Genomic DNA, 12,889 nt, shown 5'->3' with positions numbered 1-12,889 from the left:
GGGAACGACATATTTGCATTTCTAACAAGTTCTCTGGTGCTGCTGATGGTGCTGGACAGGAAACACACTGAGAAGCATTGTCCTATGAGACAATAGTTCCTACCAACATGAGTCCTCACAGGCCTGAAATTCCATCAAAATTCACACCATCTTGGGCTCATGCACACAGGTTTCAGAGCTTGGAAAACCCAGAAGCATAGTTAATGGTTCTACCTTCAGTCTCTTCCAAAAATTAAATTCAGTTTAACTAACATATGATGAAAGCCTGTTTTGCATGATTCATATACATTCACAGTCCCTTCTCAAACTATTTATAGTACCTATCCCACCCCTTGTTTCAACCATAGGCATTTAAAACCAGAAAGAACATGAACTTGCAACATGACTATCCCTCAAGCTGGGACAATGTTTCCAAGTAGGCTTGGAATATGTCAACCCCAGCTACTTAATATGGATGTATTTTCACAGTATTGCTCCCATTCTGTTTCCCACAGTGGGCTTTTCGCTATAGACAGTGGAACATTTCTGAGGCTTCCAGGTAGAGGAGGAACTTAACTACTTTTGCCCTGAATCATTCCCTACCCTGACTTCATGGGACAGTTACACATCAAGAGCAGACTTGGACGAGAGAATGACTGCAGCCAGAATTTGAGAGTGCTCGCTTTCAAAAGAGTGTTCTTGCCAACTATTCTGGGCAAAGTTGGTTAAGTCGTAAGTTTTCTGAGTTTCTGTTTCCTTATATGCAAACTAAAGATGATCTTGCCTGTTCAGCATGGTTGTTGTGAGGATTAGTGATAATGTATATAGTTACATATCTCAACCTCTATCTCTCTTCTGTAAACCTCCTAAGGTACCATCATCTGGCACAGAGCAGTTAATTTAAAAACAGCAATTATTCTAGGACTACATAAGCGATAGAGGTGAAGGAACAGAGGTTATATGTTCTGAATTTGAAGTACAGCTCTGTTGATTATCAGCAAGTTACTTTCTGTCTCTCAGTGTTGGTTTCCTCATCTGTAACATGAAAATAACACTCCCTCCTACACACACACACACACACACACACACACACAAACACACCCACATTTTAGATAGCAGATGACCATATGAAGCCAAACTACTAAAGTTTGAGACCCAGCCCTGGCATTCAGTAGATGTGCAACTGTGGGCAAGTTACTTAATGTTTTAGTACCTCAGTTTTCCTACCTAAAAAATGGTTGTTGTGAGGATTAAATGAGTTAATGTATGTAAAGTGCTTATAACAGCATAGTTTATATCAGGAATGCTATTTGTGTTAGCTACTTTTATTTTCATATATCAACTTTTTGACATAATAGATGTTTAACAAACATCTATTTTAGATGTTTAGTAAACATCAGCTCTCCATATCCCCACTTCGTTAACTATATAACATTAATTCAATTTAGATTGTCTACAGTATCTATGTAAATAATTTGAATCATAAATCTATTTTCTTGATATGCACATTCATTAGCCTTTCAAACACTGAGGGGGGAAACCTTTGAGGCACCACAGTAGTTCACAGTACAGTTTCATCTATAGCTTCTTTGAGATTCAGAATATATACTTTGTTCATTTATTTAGTTTATTCAAAATATAGAGGCTATTATTTATTTATTTATTTTTGATACAGAGTCTTCCTCTGTCACCTAGGTTGGAATGCAATGGTGCAAGCTCAGCTCACTGCAACCTCCGCATCCTGAGTTCAAGCAGTTCTCCTCTTGAAGCCTCAGCCTCCCAAGTAGCTCAGATTATAGGCGCCCGCCACCATGCCTGGTTAATTTTTGTATTTTTTGGTAGAGACAGAGTTTCACCATGTTGGTCAGGCTGCTCTCGAACTCCTGAACTCAGGTGGTCCACCCGCCTCAGTCTCCCAAAGTGCTGGGATTACAGGAGTGAGCCACAGCACCTGACCTGGCTATTTTCTTAAAATCAACTTTTAAAAACATGCAGAGTGCAGGTCAGGCGCCGTGGCTCACTCCTGTAATCCCAGCACTTTGGGAGGCCAAAGCAGGCGAATCACAAGGTCAGGAGATCGAGACTATCCTGGTTAACACGGTGAAACCCCATCTCTACTAAAAATACAAAAAATTAGCCAGGCGTGGTGGCAGGCGCCTGTAGTCCCAGCTATTCAGGAGGCTGAGGCAGGAGAATGGCTTGAACCTGGGAGTCGGAGCTGGCAGTGAGCCAAGATCATGCCACTGCACTCCAGTCTGGGCGACAGAGTGAGACTCCGTCTCAAAAAAAAAAATAAATAAATAAATAAACAAACAAATAAATAAACATACAGACTGCAGTATGCCTTTCATTCTTCCATTATTTTACCTTTCTCTGGCAAATGTATTAACACAAGGAAAACATTGCACAAATCTCTGAAGTTCCTTAAAAATCAAGTTTTTTACACCAAAAGGGAGAAGAAGTTTGGTATGCTGGGCTCCTAATCCTGATTACCTTCCTGCAGAGCCCTTCAAATTAAACCAGAGATACTCTTGTTTTCATAAAAAATGCATCTGCAAACTGGAATACGTAGCCAGTCCTCACTATTCTGGTGGTTTAACTTGTTCTCCTCACCTTTCTGACAGGAACTCAACAGAATTTACTGAGCACTCCTTGCAAAATCAGAGCAGAAGCAGGAAGTACTAACAGTGCTGAAATAACACTAACTAAAATCCTGTCTGAGAGAAAGGAATGGGTATCATTATAGGCTGCCATGTTGTGGAAGGAAAGCTTCTGGTTTGGGCTGCACTGGTGGAAAGATGCCTGATGGTTGAACTCAGTCTTGGCCTGAATTTTGAAGGACTTTTGCAGCTGGAAGGGAGATGTATGATATCTGTTCCTTTCTTCCCCATTTTACAGATGACAAAAATAAGGCCAGATGTTACACCATTTGCCCAAAATAATGCATCTAGCTACTGAAAAAAAAAAAATCATCAAGATTAAGAAACTTAAATCTCCACGGTAGCACATCAATGTTTTCTCTATAAAACATGCCACAGTGGAATAAGTAGAGCCTTGGAAGGACCTTCAGCCAGCGGGAAGGGGGTGAAATAGCAGGAAGCATCTCCCATAGGCCTGGTGTCAGGGAGGCTGGGCTGTCCTGGAAGAGGGTAAAATGGATCAGGAGGGTGTAGCCACACATGTCCAACAACCCAATTTAATCCTGAGGAAACTGCAGGGAGTGCTAGGAAGAAATTAATGCCTGCAGAGGATTTTCCAGAGAAGATAATTTTTCAAACCTTGATAATTCATTATGTAATTGTATTTTCTTTAAATCTTGAAAAACTTGCTGTTGAGTGAATTAAATTGATCCTATTTAACTGTTCAGCACATTCCTAAAGAATCAGAAAACGCTTTAATATGGAATAGTTTAATGAATTCAAAATGTAAACTTTGTGCCTTGAAATTTGTTATTTGCCCACTAAACAGTGGCCACAGTTTTTACATGAATTCAGAGACTAACTTCTATGGGAAGGCCAGGAAATCAAAGGCAGAAATCCAAGAGGTTTAAATTGCTCCGTCCCTAAGCTCAGATCCCAGACCTCAAATGCACAGGATTATAAATGTCCTGTAAAGTATGGCAGCCCCCAGTGATATATAATGGAATTCTTAATGCTATCAGGGAGCAAGGAGCAAATTTCTTTTAAGAGCACTGAACAGGGGATACAGGCCCTAAGTGAGCAGTACTAAGTGCACTAGCTGCTGTCAATCAATATTTTAACCACTAATTGTCATTTATGCTTTCAGTCCAATGTAAATGAATATCATTATGGCTTATATTTTAAACTAGTTATGGATTCTAATCCTTCAATTTTGAAATGAGAACCATCGAATATCATAATAGATTACCCATTACTATTCCTGGTGAAGCAAAAATATGGTTATAAAGCTGCCACTAATTTTTTATAAGCTTCCTATGACTCTTAATAACAAGAAAAAATATTTTTTATATAATGGATTATTTATACTATTTGGAGTACCATATGTATCTCTGATTGACACAGAGTCTAGCCAAATGCCACACATTTTTTCTTGGTCTCTACAACTCTTCATATGATATTTTAAGGTTAACAACTTGAAAATTATTTCTAACAATAAATATAAAAGAACATTAAACATTCTGCTTGATAACTTTTCTCTGCATTTTTTAAACTGCTCACTTTCTAAGCCCCTGGTATCTAGAATTTTTAAATTGGACTCTCAGGGACATTGATAAAATAGACTGAACATCTATTGAGTCTTCTAAAGAACATTTGACACATGTCAAAGGAATACTAGCAGAAATGCAGATGGCAGAATAGGCTGAAGTATTATAGGAAATTTGATGCTGGGGAAGAACATTTATCACTCTTGATACAGGACAAGTGATACATTATACAAATAGAGCAAGAGCAGTACTCGGTGGAGTAGGGGAGTTGCTAGCCAAATTCATTGATAAGCATTACATGCAGGTCCACTAAATCTTACACCATGTTTCATTACAAGCATAACAAGCATATGTGTGTGTAGCATGGAGATGACTGTCACAGTCTACTCTCAAATGTTCACATCCTTAAGAATAAGAAATTTTAAAAGTTTTTACATCCTTTCTTCTTTTCTTTTCTTCCTTTCCTTTCCTTCTTTCTTTCTTTCTTTCTTTCTTTCTTTCTTTCTTTCTTTCTTTCTTTCTTTCTTTCTCTCTCTCTCTCTCTCTCTCTTTCTCTCTTTCTCTCTTTCTTTCTTTCGACAGGGTCTTACTCTGTCACCTAGGCTCAAGTGAAGGCTGGAGTGAAGTAGCACAGTCATAGCTCAAAAAGCTTAAGTTTTAAACATAGTTTTGTTTCTTTTCTTCCCCATTGGTTATCAGCTTATCAGCATGCCCCCTGTTCTTGCAAAAGCTATGAGTTTAATCCTCTAACGGAAAAGGGAATTTGTACAGTGTGGGATGCTGAAAATTCACTCTCTTAGACCTCCTGGAAAAGAGAATCTGGCTAATCCTGAAAGCTTAACCATATGAGGATGCATCCAAATCCCAGAGACACATCCTTTCTCCAGGAAAATTATTGCAATAATTTACTTATTTTTAAATATCTTAGCATCTCTTAGTAAAGAGATGGAGGTTGAATCCCACCTCAACAGCTAACTACGTGACTTTCATCTGTCTAAGTCTTCATTTCTTTGTCTGCAAAATGAGAATGCTGGATTTATGATCTTTGAGGCTCCTTCCCCATCTATGAATTCCAAGTTCATTTATAACTGTTGGACAATTAATTCACTTGGCATCTCCTTTCCCCTATCATTAAAAGTGTTTACTAGAGTATCCCATCGTCTTCTTCTGGTGTAGTTTCAGACTATTTTATTACATTACTGACAGAAAGTTCCTAATAAGCATTTAAGATATAACACTTAGGACATCTCTGAAGAAGAAATGTGACAAGTCATGAAAGCCACCCACATGGAGTACTTTCAGAAAACATAGGGAGAGTTCTTTCAGGTGAACGTGAACCTTAGTAAGACACACAGAGGAGTGAAGGCACATGGACCAGCCATGAGTGGCTATTCAGTTTTGGAAAGTCCCTTCACTTCTCTGGGATTCAGCTTGTTTCTCTGTAAAATAAAGGGGACAGAGAAGGTAACCTCTAAAATTCTGTGACATCCTAACAATTACGATTCTATGCCAAGAAAAAGTTAAACATCACTAAAATATGTCTTTTCATTGATTTATGTAGTTCAAGATAACTGAAAGATACTCAAAATTTCTAGTAATAGAATACATACACATATACATATCTTCATAATTTTTATAATCCTTTTACATTGCACTGGTTCAGAAGTTGCTTTCAATAACTTTTACATTTAAAAACTCATGAAAGAAGAATAGGAATCAGAGAACCCAACTTAATTCCACTCATAAACTTTAAGCCTTATCTGCCTTAAGAACAGCAATTTAGAGAAATGCTACTTCAACAGCAGTGGTCAATGAACTATTATTTTATGATTTCAAGCACAATTTAAAAATATTTCAGAGAGTTTTTCATGATTAAAGGTAATCTGGAATTTTTCAGGTTCAGAAATAAGAGTTACTGTTTGTATTGTGAATGCAAAATATGTCTGAATTTTAGTAGGTTATCAAAACTTTTACAAAAATAATATACCCACCATTGAACTTGGTACACGAGTCATAGTTCAATCAAATTCAGGGACGTGAAGAAATCTTTCCCTCTAATAAAAGTTGTCAATCTATTAAATCTGGGTAGTTTTGCTAAAGCACATATGTCCCTTTAATATGATATCAAGAATTACATTGTTTCTGGCGTCTCAGATTCTATTCCACATCCTTGCAGATTACTTATTAGTCAAGTCAAGAGAAAAATTCTGTTCACGATGGAGATAGGCAAATGACAGGAACCTAGGGCTTCATATCTGATGGCATCACTTCCTTTTTGTTTGCTATTTCTCTCCCACCTGATTGTGACTTTTTTTCTCTTAAATGAGAGTTTTCTTGTATCCATTAAGACCCTCAATACTGGCTGGGAATGGTGGTTCATGCCCATAATGCCAGCATTTTGGGAAGCCAAGGTCAGAGGATCTCTTTAGGCCAGGAGTTGGAGACCAGCCTGGGCAACATAGTGAGACTAAATTTTAAAAAATAAATAAAACAATACAGCAAAAAATTTTTAAAAGACCCTCAATACCAAGGAATTTAATTCTGTGCTCTGAATGGATCAGCATATCAGCCTCCTGAGCCTGAAACTTCCACCTTATAGCTCAAGTATCTCACAGTGGGATCCACTTAAGGCTTAGGATTCCTTATGTTCTCAAATCATGACTATACACTGTTAATATCAGGACATCACAAGATTAGCTTATATAATGTGCATTGATCTTGTACCCTGAATCTCAGGCTTAGGAAAGGGTTTCAGGATTTCCAAAATTGCTATAAATTATAGCAATGCCTTGCCTGTTGCCATTGTATTCAAACTTCCCATCCATTATCAGGCTGAGATAAGAGCAGCGAAGTCAACTATTTCATCAGTAACACCAGTTTATTAATAAAAACTGTTGTCTTTCATTTTACTTTAAAAGATGAGAGTACAGACTAGATAATCTCTGTCAGACTTTATTAAACTTTCTGAAAGGAATAATATGGTAAGTTGCCCAGAAAGAGCAGTACTGTAGGTGTTAAATATTTTTCCACACCTTGGCCTCCAATAAATAAATGAGAGATACATAACAAATAACACTAGCAATGATAATTATAAATTAGAACATCTGAAATCAGGCTAAGAAGTAAAAAGTACTGCATAAAGAAACTCTCGTTTATTTATAACTTTTTGTTACAAGAAAATTAAACGTTGTTCATATAAATAAAAAGGACTTGGACACAATATTCTCATAAGAGGGGTGGGGTTAGTTTCTGCAAGTTTTCTTTTTGAAATTAGTTGATATAAGAGGATTTACTCCAGACATTTTGAAGTGATGTTTTTTCCAGAACTTTGTAATGTTCATCAGCGCAGCCAGTGAGAGAAGGCTGCTCTTTGTGATTGCAGAGCCATCACTTCCCAACATCATTACAAAAACAAACAGCTCGCCCTCGATTCCCCACATGACAATGGACCCGCATCTGTCAACAGACTCGCATTATGTGCTGTGTGAGAACATGACTATGACATTTGCTCTCGTGACATGGCAAATTTCGGCGGCTTGTCTGGAAAGAGATTAGCAATCATTACGCTGCAGCACCTTTCATCAAGCTAATGACATTTCAATCAGCACATTTTCTCCAGTTTCGGTACTTTGCTATCTGAGCACAAGTCTCTAATTACGCTCAAGCAACAAGTTTCACATCAATCTCCCAATTCATGCACTCACCATACACCATTGCTCCTCCAGTTTCATGCAAGAAGCGGAATCGATGATTTTTAAATAACCAGATTGTCAAAATGGTAAGGATGAGCAAAAAATTGAAGACAAGCAGCTCCACCGCTCCCTGATGTTGAAACTGATACTCATCTTTTTCTGACATAATCCTTGACTGTCTCTCCATTCTCCAGTCTTCTTGAGATTCCTTAGATAAAAACCTGGATAAGGGCTATTTTATCAAGATTTGCCTAAGACAGTCTGACTGCCTGAGAATTTCAGAAGAAACACTGCCACTTTAGCTGCTACTTCACAAGCATTCTGCCCTGGCTTAGTATTCAGATGGCTTCTAGTTACAACTTCCTGTTTCTCTCTTAAAGCAGCCCTGTCTCTTTTCAAATTTCAGAGTGTGTGGTTTCATCACTGACTCTTAATGCCTTTAAATGATTCATCTCATGAAAATATCTTTCATACTGGACAAATCTGCAAGCAACGATTCTAAGATCTTGAATCATGGTCTTCTTGTTCGAAACTAGTCTTCTTAAGCTGCATAAATATGAAACCGTAGATTAATAATAAAAAAGGTAGACTTGCACAAGCAACATTTTCTAAGTTCCAAAAGCCAATTCCTGATTCAACTTCACCTAAATGTAAGATCTTTCCTCTCTAACCAAAACCTGTCAAAGTGATGGGGATTGATAGCACAGTTATCAATCAGCCTCTGTGCACTAAATGGATCAGCATATTAGCCTCCTGAAAAGATATTACACTGCTTAGCCTCAAACTTCTGCCTCATAGCTCAAGTATCTCACAATGGGATTCACTTAAAGCATAGAGTTTCTTATGCTCTCAAATCATGACTATACATTGTTTAAGCAAACCTAAAGTGATTTCATAGGATTTTTTTTATTGTTGTAGTTGTTGAGAAGCAAGAAAGGATTTAGTATATGACTCTGTTTGGCTTTATATAACTGATAGCTGCAGAGCAGCATTTAAACTCTAAATCAATTGTTTTTCTTTTAACAAGAGAAAACAATGAAAGCAAAAGACAAATAAAATTCCAACTCCATCTCTACAACTGTACTGTTTGGATGTGTTGAGACAAAAAAGAAAAAAAACAAAACACATAACTTTGAAAGAGAAACTCACATAGCCATCCTCAGCAATGCTGCATGCATGGATTTCTCTTTGTAGGGCTCCTGGTCTAGGCATCCAGGACCCACAGAAATCTGCAACAGATCACAACGTCCTCTGTCCTGTGGCAAAACAATGTTGCTCACTGAGAAATGGTTCTGCCACCAGAAATGAAAGCTCTGTATTCACAGGATTCTGACCGTAAGAGTGATGATTCTTCAGATAATCTTCCATGTGGCAGGTTGCTTCTGTTTAATTTCATGTTTTTCTACTTTAAAATAGTTCAAGATAATATCCTGGGTTCTGCAACTTTTTTTCCCCCTTTTCTTTCTTTTTTCTTAGCAAATGTTATGACTTGCTTGCTTTTAACACTTGATCCTATAACACATTTGGATATATCCTGGGGTTAAGTGATTTTCTTTTTCATTTTACCATATCATTGGAATTTAGGAGTATTAATCACCTATTATCCCCATTTTGACAGAATAAATACTCAATTTATACAATGTGATTTCTTATTGAGTAGGCTGAGCCCAAATGCATCCTGAAACAATTTTTGTCACTAAAAGCTAAAGGTCAAGCATATAATATTATTGGGAGCTAACTACCTCCTCAACAAACAATTTCACCATGAGAGTAAATCTGTCAACCCCTTAATACAAAACTCTGCTGTTTCAGCATCTTTGCTTTGTGCAACTTTTGAAGCTTATTTCCTCTCTGAGTTTAACTTAGCAGAGGGTATTTATGTGTGCTGCAGATGTTCTTCTAACACGCTACCCTTTTTGGCAGGAATATCTGTGATGACTAATATTCATACTGTTTTGAAACCTGTCGGCTAATGCTTGCAAGCATTGCATGGAGCTTTGCTAGCAGGTTCTACCTTTATAATTTTGCAACTCCACAGATTCAGTCGAGTTGTCAGATATACAAGATAACACAAATTCAAAACCTAGAAACTTCCTGTCTTTTTGTTTTTTGTCATTATGGAATTACTTTGGTTTTCCTTTATCACAGTTATTCCATCTGAGTAGAATAAACATTTTCTGGTTGACCCGTGACATCCAGTTTCACTCTTTTACCCAATGAAACAACTTGACAAAAGATTAATGGCCCATACAATGTTTTGATTGGCTTTTACATCTTTTTAAAAGTTTTAGGTTTGATGTCAACACATTCAAGTCAGTATATTTAACATTTAAAAAAAATCATATGGCTTCTTGCAGGAAACACTTGTAAGATCTGGCACACTGGGCCCTTCTTACATGGCCACAATCTGTTGGGGCTGAGTGGTTGCCTGCTGCATTTGCAACCAGCTTGCCACAAGTCCATTCATCCCTCTTCTTTCATTCGTGGTCCCTGTGTGACTCCTGCAGATGTTTGAATGTATCACCCCTGCTTTATTCCAGGAATGGAGTACATTCACTATTTCATTGTTCATTCCTGATGCTGCTTCACACTGGGGGGAAAAGCTTAAAGGAAAGGGGTCTCAGGAAATGTCTCCAATTCCTCCACCCAGAAAAGGAATTCAGTTCTTCCTATTTTGTGTTTTCTTTTTAGAATATCATTTTTTAATTTTGCTGTACCAATATAAGTGAGAAAATAAAATAGAAACATGTAACAATAGAGAGTCTACTATGGACCAGAAAATATGCCAAGGCATTTAATTTAGTCTAATTTAATATGCAGAAAACACTCACCCTTCTCCTGGTGAGTAATTTAAGGCTCAGGGACAGTTGGCAACATAGCCAAGGTCACACAGCCTTTAGCAGTTAAATTACATGTGGGGTGTATTGGCCTTTAGATGGCTTTTCAGCCAGGGTGATCAACTCATCCTAGCTTATCAGGGACTTTCCTGGTCTGCTACTGAAAGTTGTGCATCCCAGGAAACCCCCTCACTCACAGACAAACAAGGGAAGTTGGTCACTCTAACAGCCAAAATTCCTCAAATTCTCAGATCCTGTACTGTCAATAATCACTATTTTTCATGAGATTCCTGAAGGAGATATTCACAGAAAAAAGAATATCAGTTAAAAATTACATGTTGTTTTATGACCTGGTAACCAGAATCCTTAGTTCCAGGTTCTCAGGTGAAATTGGGATGGACTCAAAACTTAGGCACAAGGACCACAGAGGAATTCTTGACAGTCCCTAAATCTCAATATTAATACCTGCTGGCCACTGCAAGATACTACATGCAAGTGACAAACAGCAAAGAGAAAGAACAGGATGGCCCAGCCTGTTGCAGTCAGTGTGCCCTGTCTCAGCTTGCCTATCCAGCCACAATGAAAGAAAGAACTGAAGAGTGGAACCTCCCAGGCCAGTGTAACTTTGCATGGTGCGGTAATCGCACCCACTAGTGAATGGGACCCAATCAACTTTACAGAATCTAACCAATCACTTCTGCGCTCCTGGTTCTTGTAAGAGGTCATTGAAGATTGTGGGGTCAGAGTATCGAGAAGCTAAGTTTGCCTTGGGTAGGGAGAGATACTGAGAAGTCCCCTCTCCAGCTCCCTGGAGCTCCACAATGCCATCTTAGTTCTCTCTCAGCCCTTAGGATTAACAGAGAATGCTTAAGACAACACAGGCCCTGGGTTATAGGAAAATTCCACTGTCTCTTTCATGTGGCCTTTCCCTTACTATTTATCCATCTTTGAGACCAGTGAAATGGAAATTTCATATTTTGCCCCACCCTACTCCAAGCTTCTGAAATGGGCCAGGACAGGACTGTAATTAAGTTTGTTTGAAAGCCACACAATGTCCTCATCCAAAAATCTATCCCCTATCCTATTTTCAAGCTCATCATAGACCTAATCTTAGCTGTCCCTACCTGAAAAAGGTCACATGTTAGCATAAATTGCCCCTAAATTTGAGTAATATGGACCCCTCCCATTAGTATATTTCCATAGCGAAATGAAAGTTCAAAAATTTCACAGGTAATTAAATCCCATAATAAACACTTAGACAATATTAAGTCCACCCCAAGTTCACTGTTCAAGGCTGGGTTTCTTTTCTTCAGCCTTTACGAAGTCTGGTCTGTGGGATCCAGGGTCATGAACCCAGGATGTGACCCCAACTCCATGTTCTTTCCACTGCTCTTCATTATAGTGGGAAGGTGAGATTAAAAATCATTGAAAACGAGTGAAATCAGAGAATTTGTATCATTTTATCAAACAATGCAAGTGTAGAAACGTGTGTGGCATGGATAGGGGATCCTTTCCTTCTTCTACCCAACAGGTGCATTCCAGCCATGCTCTGAGGAGGGAAAAATGGGTGAAGACCTCACTGTTTTTCTCTGTGAACTGTAATCTCTGTGTTGATTCTTGATGCTTAGAAGTCCATCACTCAGTGATGACTGGAGAAAAGGGGAATCTTCTTCCACCTGCACTAGAGGCTATTTGGCTGGCCTTGCCCCACCAAACACGTACTGGATGTTATTTAGGCATTTTTGCATTGAAGAGTCCCAAAACTGTATACAGCCAGGTTGAGGCAAATCTGATACAATACCTGTGATCCAGTCATGTCATCCCTGTGTTATCAAAGGGGGGACCGTCGTACAGCTGAAGCCTGGGGAATGAGGAGGGTCCCAGATGCAAATCCCTTGACTCCCAACTCAGCCCCTCTTCACCCTGTTTCCTGCAATCCCCCCATTTTCTCCTCAGCTTTCTGTCCACAGCATATCATCTCTTTTCCTTTAGAAATGGTACCTCTTCAATAGAAATAATAAACTCCAGTCTATAGGTCCCCTCTTCTGTCTTGCACATCTTGGAAGGCCCATCATGAGAAAAAAAAATTCACTCACTGGCTTCTTGTTTTGTTCAGTCGCTGGTTCCACATAAGGCAGAGGTAATGCAGGCTCATCACAGTGGTTGGAACCTACTCCTAACCCAAGATAAAGACT

The 12,889-nt window shown here is 38.5% G+C and overlaps 1 protein-coding gene across 2 annotated transcripts in view; it reads right to left on the bottom strand.

The window, feature by feature from the left end:
• Nucleotides 1–8,253, bottom strand: part of SLC9A9 (solute carrier family 9 member A9) — a 591,811-nt gene extending 583,558 nt beyond the window's left edge. For both annotated transcript variants that reach the window (XM_025377024.1, XM_025377025.1), the window contains exon 1: nt 7,870–8,253. In XM_025377024.1, the coding sequence (XP_025232809.1) occupies nt 7,870–8,044 (175 nt within the window). In that variant the 5' untranslated portion in view covers nt 8,045–8,253. The remainder of the gene's footprint in view (nt 1–7,869) is intronic.
• Nucleotides 8,254–12,889: the final 4,636 nt, after the last annotated feature.

Source organism: Theropithecus gelada, chromosome 2 (assembly GCF_003255815.1).
Source record: "Theropithecus gelada isolate Dixy chromosome 2, Tgel_1.0, whole genome shotgun sequence".
Taxonomy (NCBI): domain Eukaryota; kingdom Metazoa; phylum Chordata; class Mammalia; order Primates; family Cercopithecidae; genus Theropithecus; species Theropithecus gelada.
Note: the sequence above shows the minus strand (reverse complement) of the source record. Positions and strands in the feature narration are given on the sequence as shown.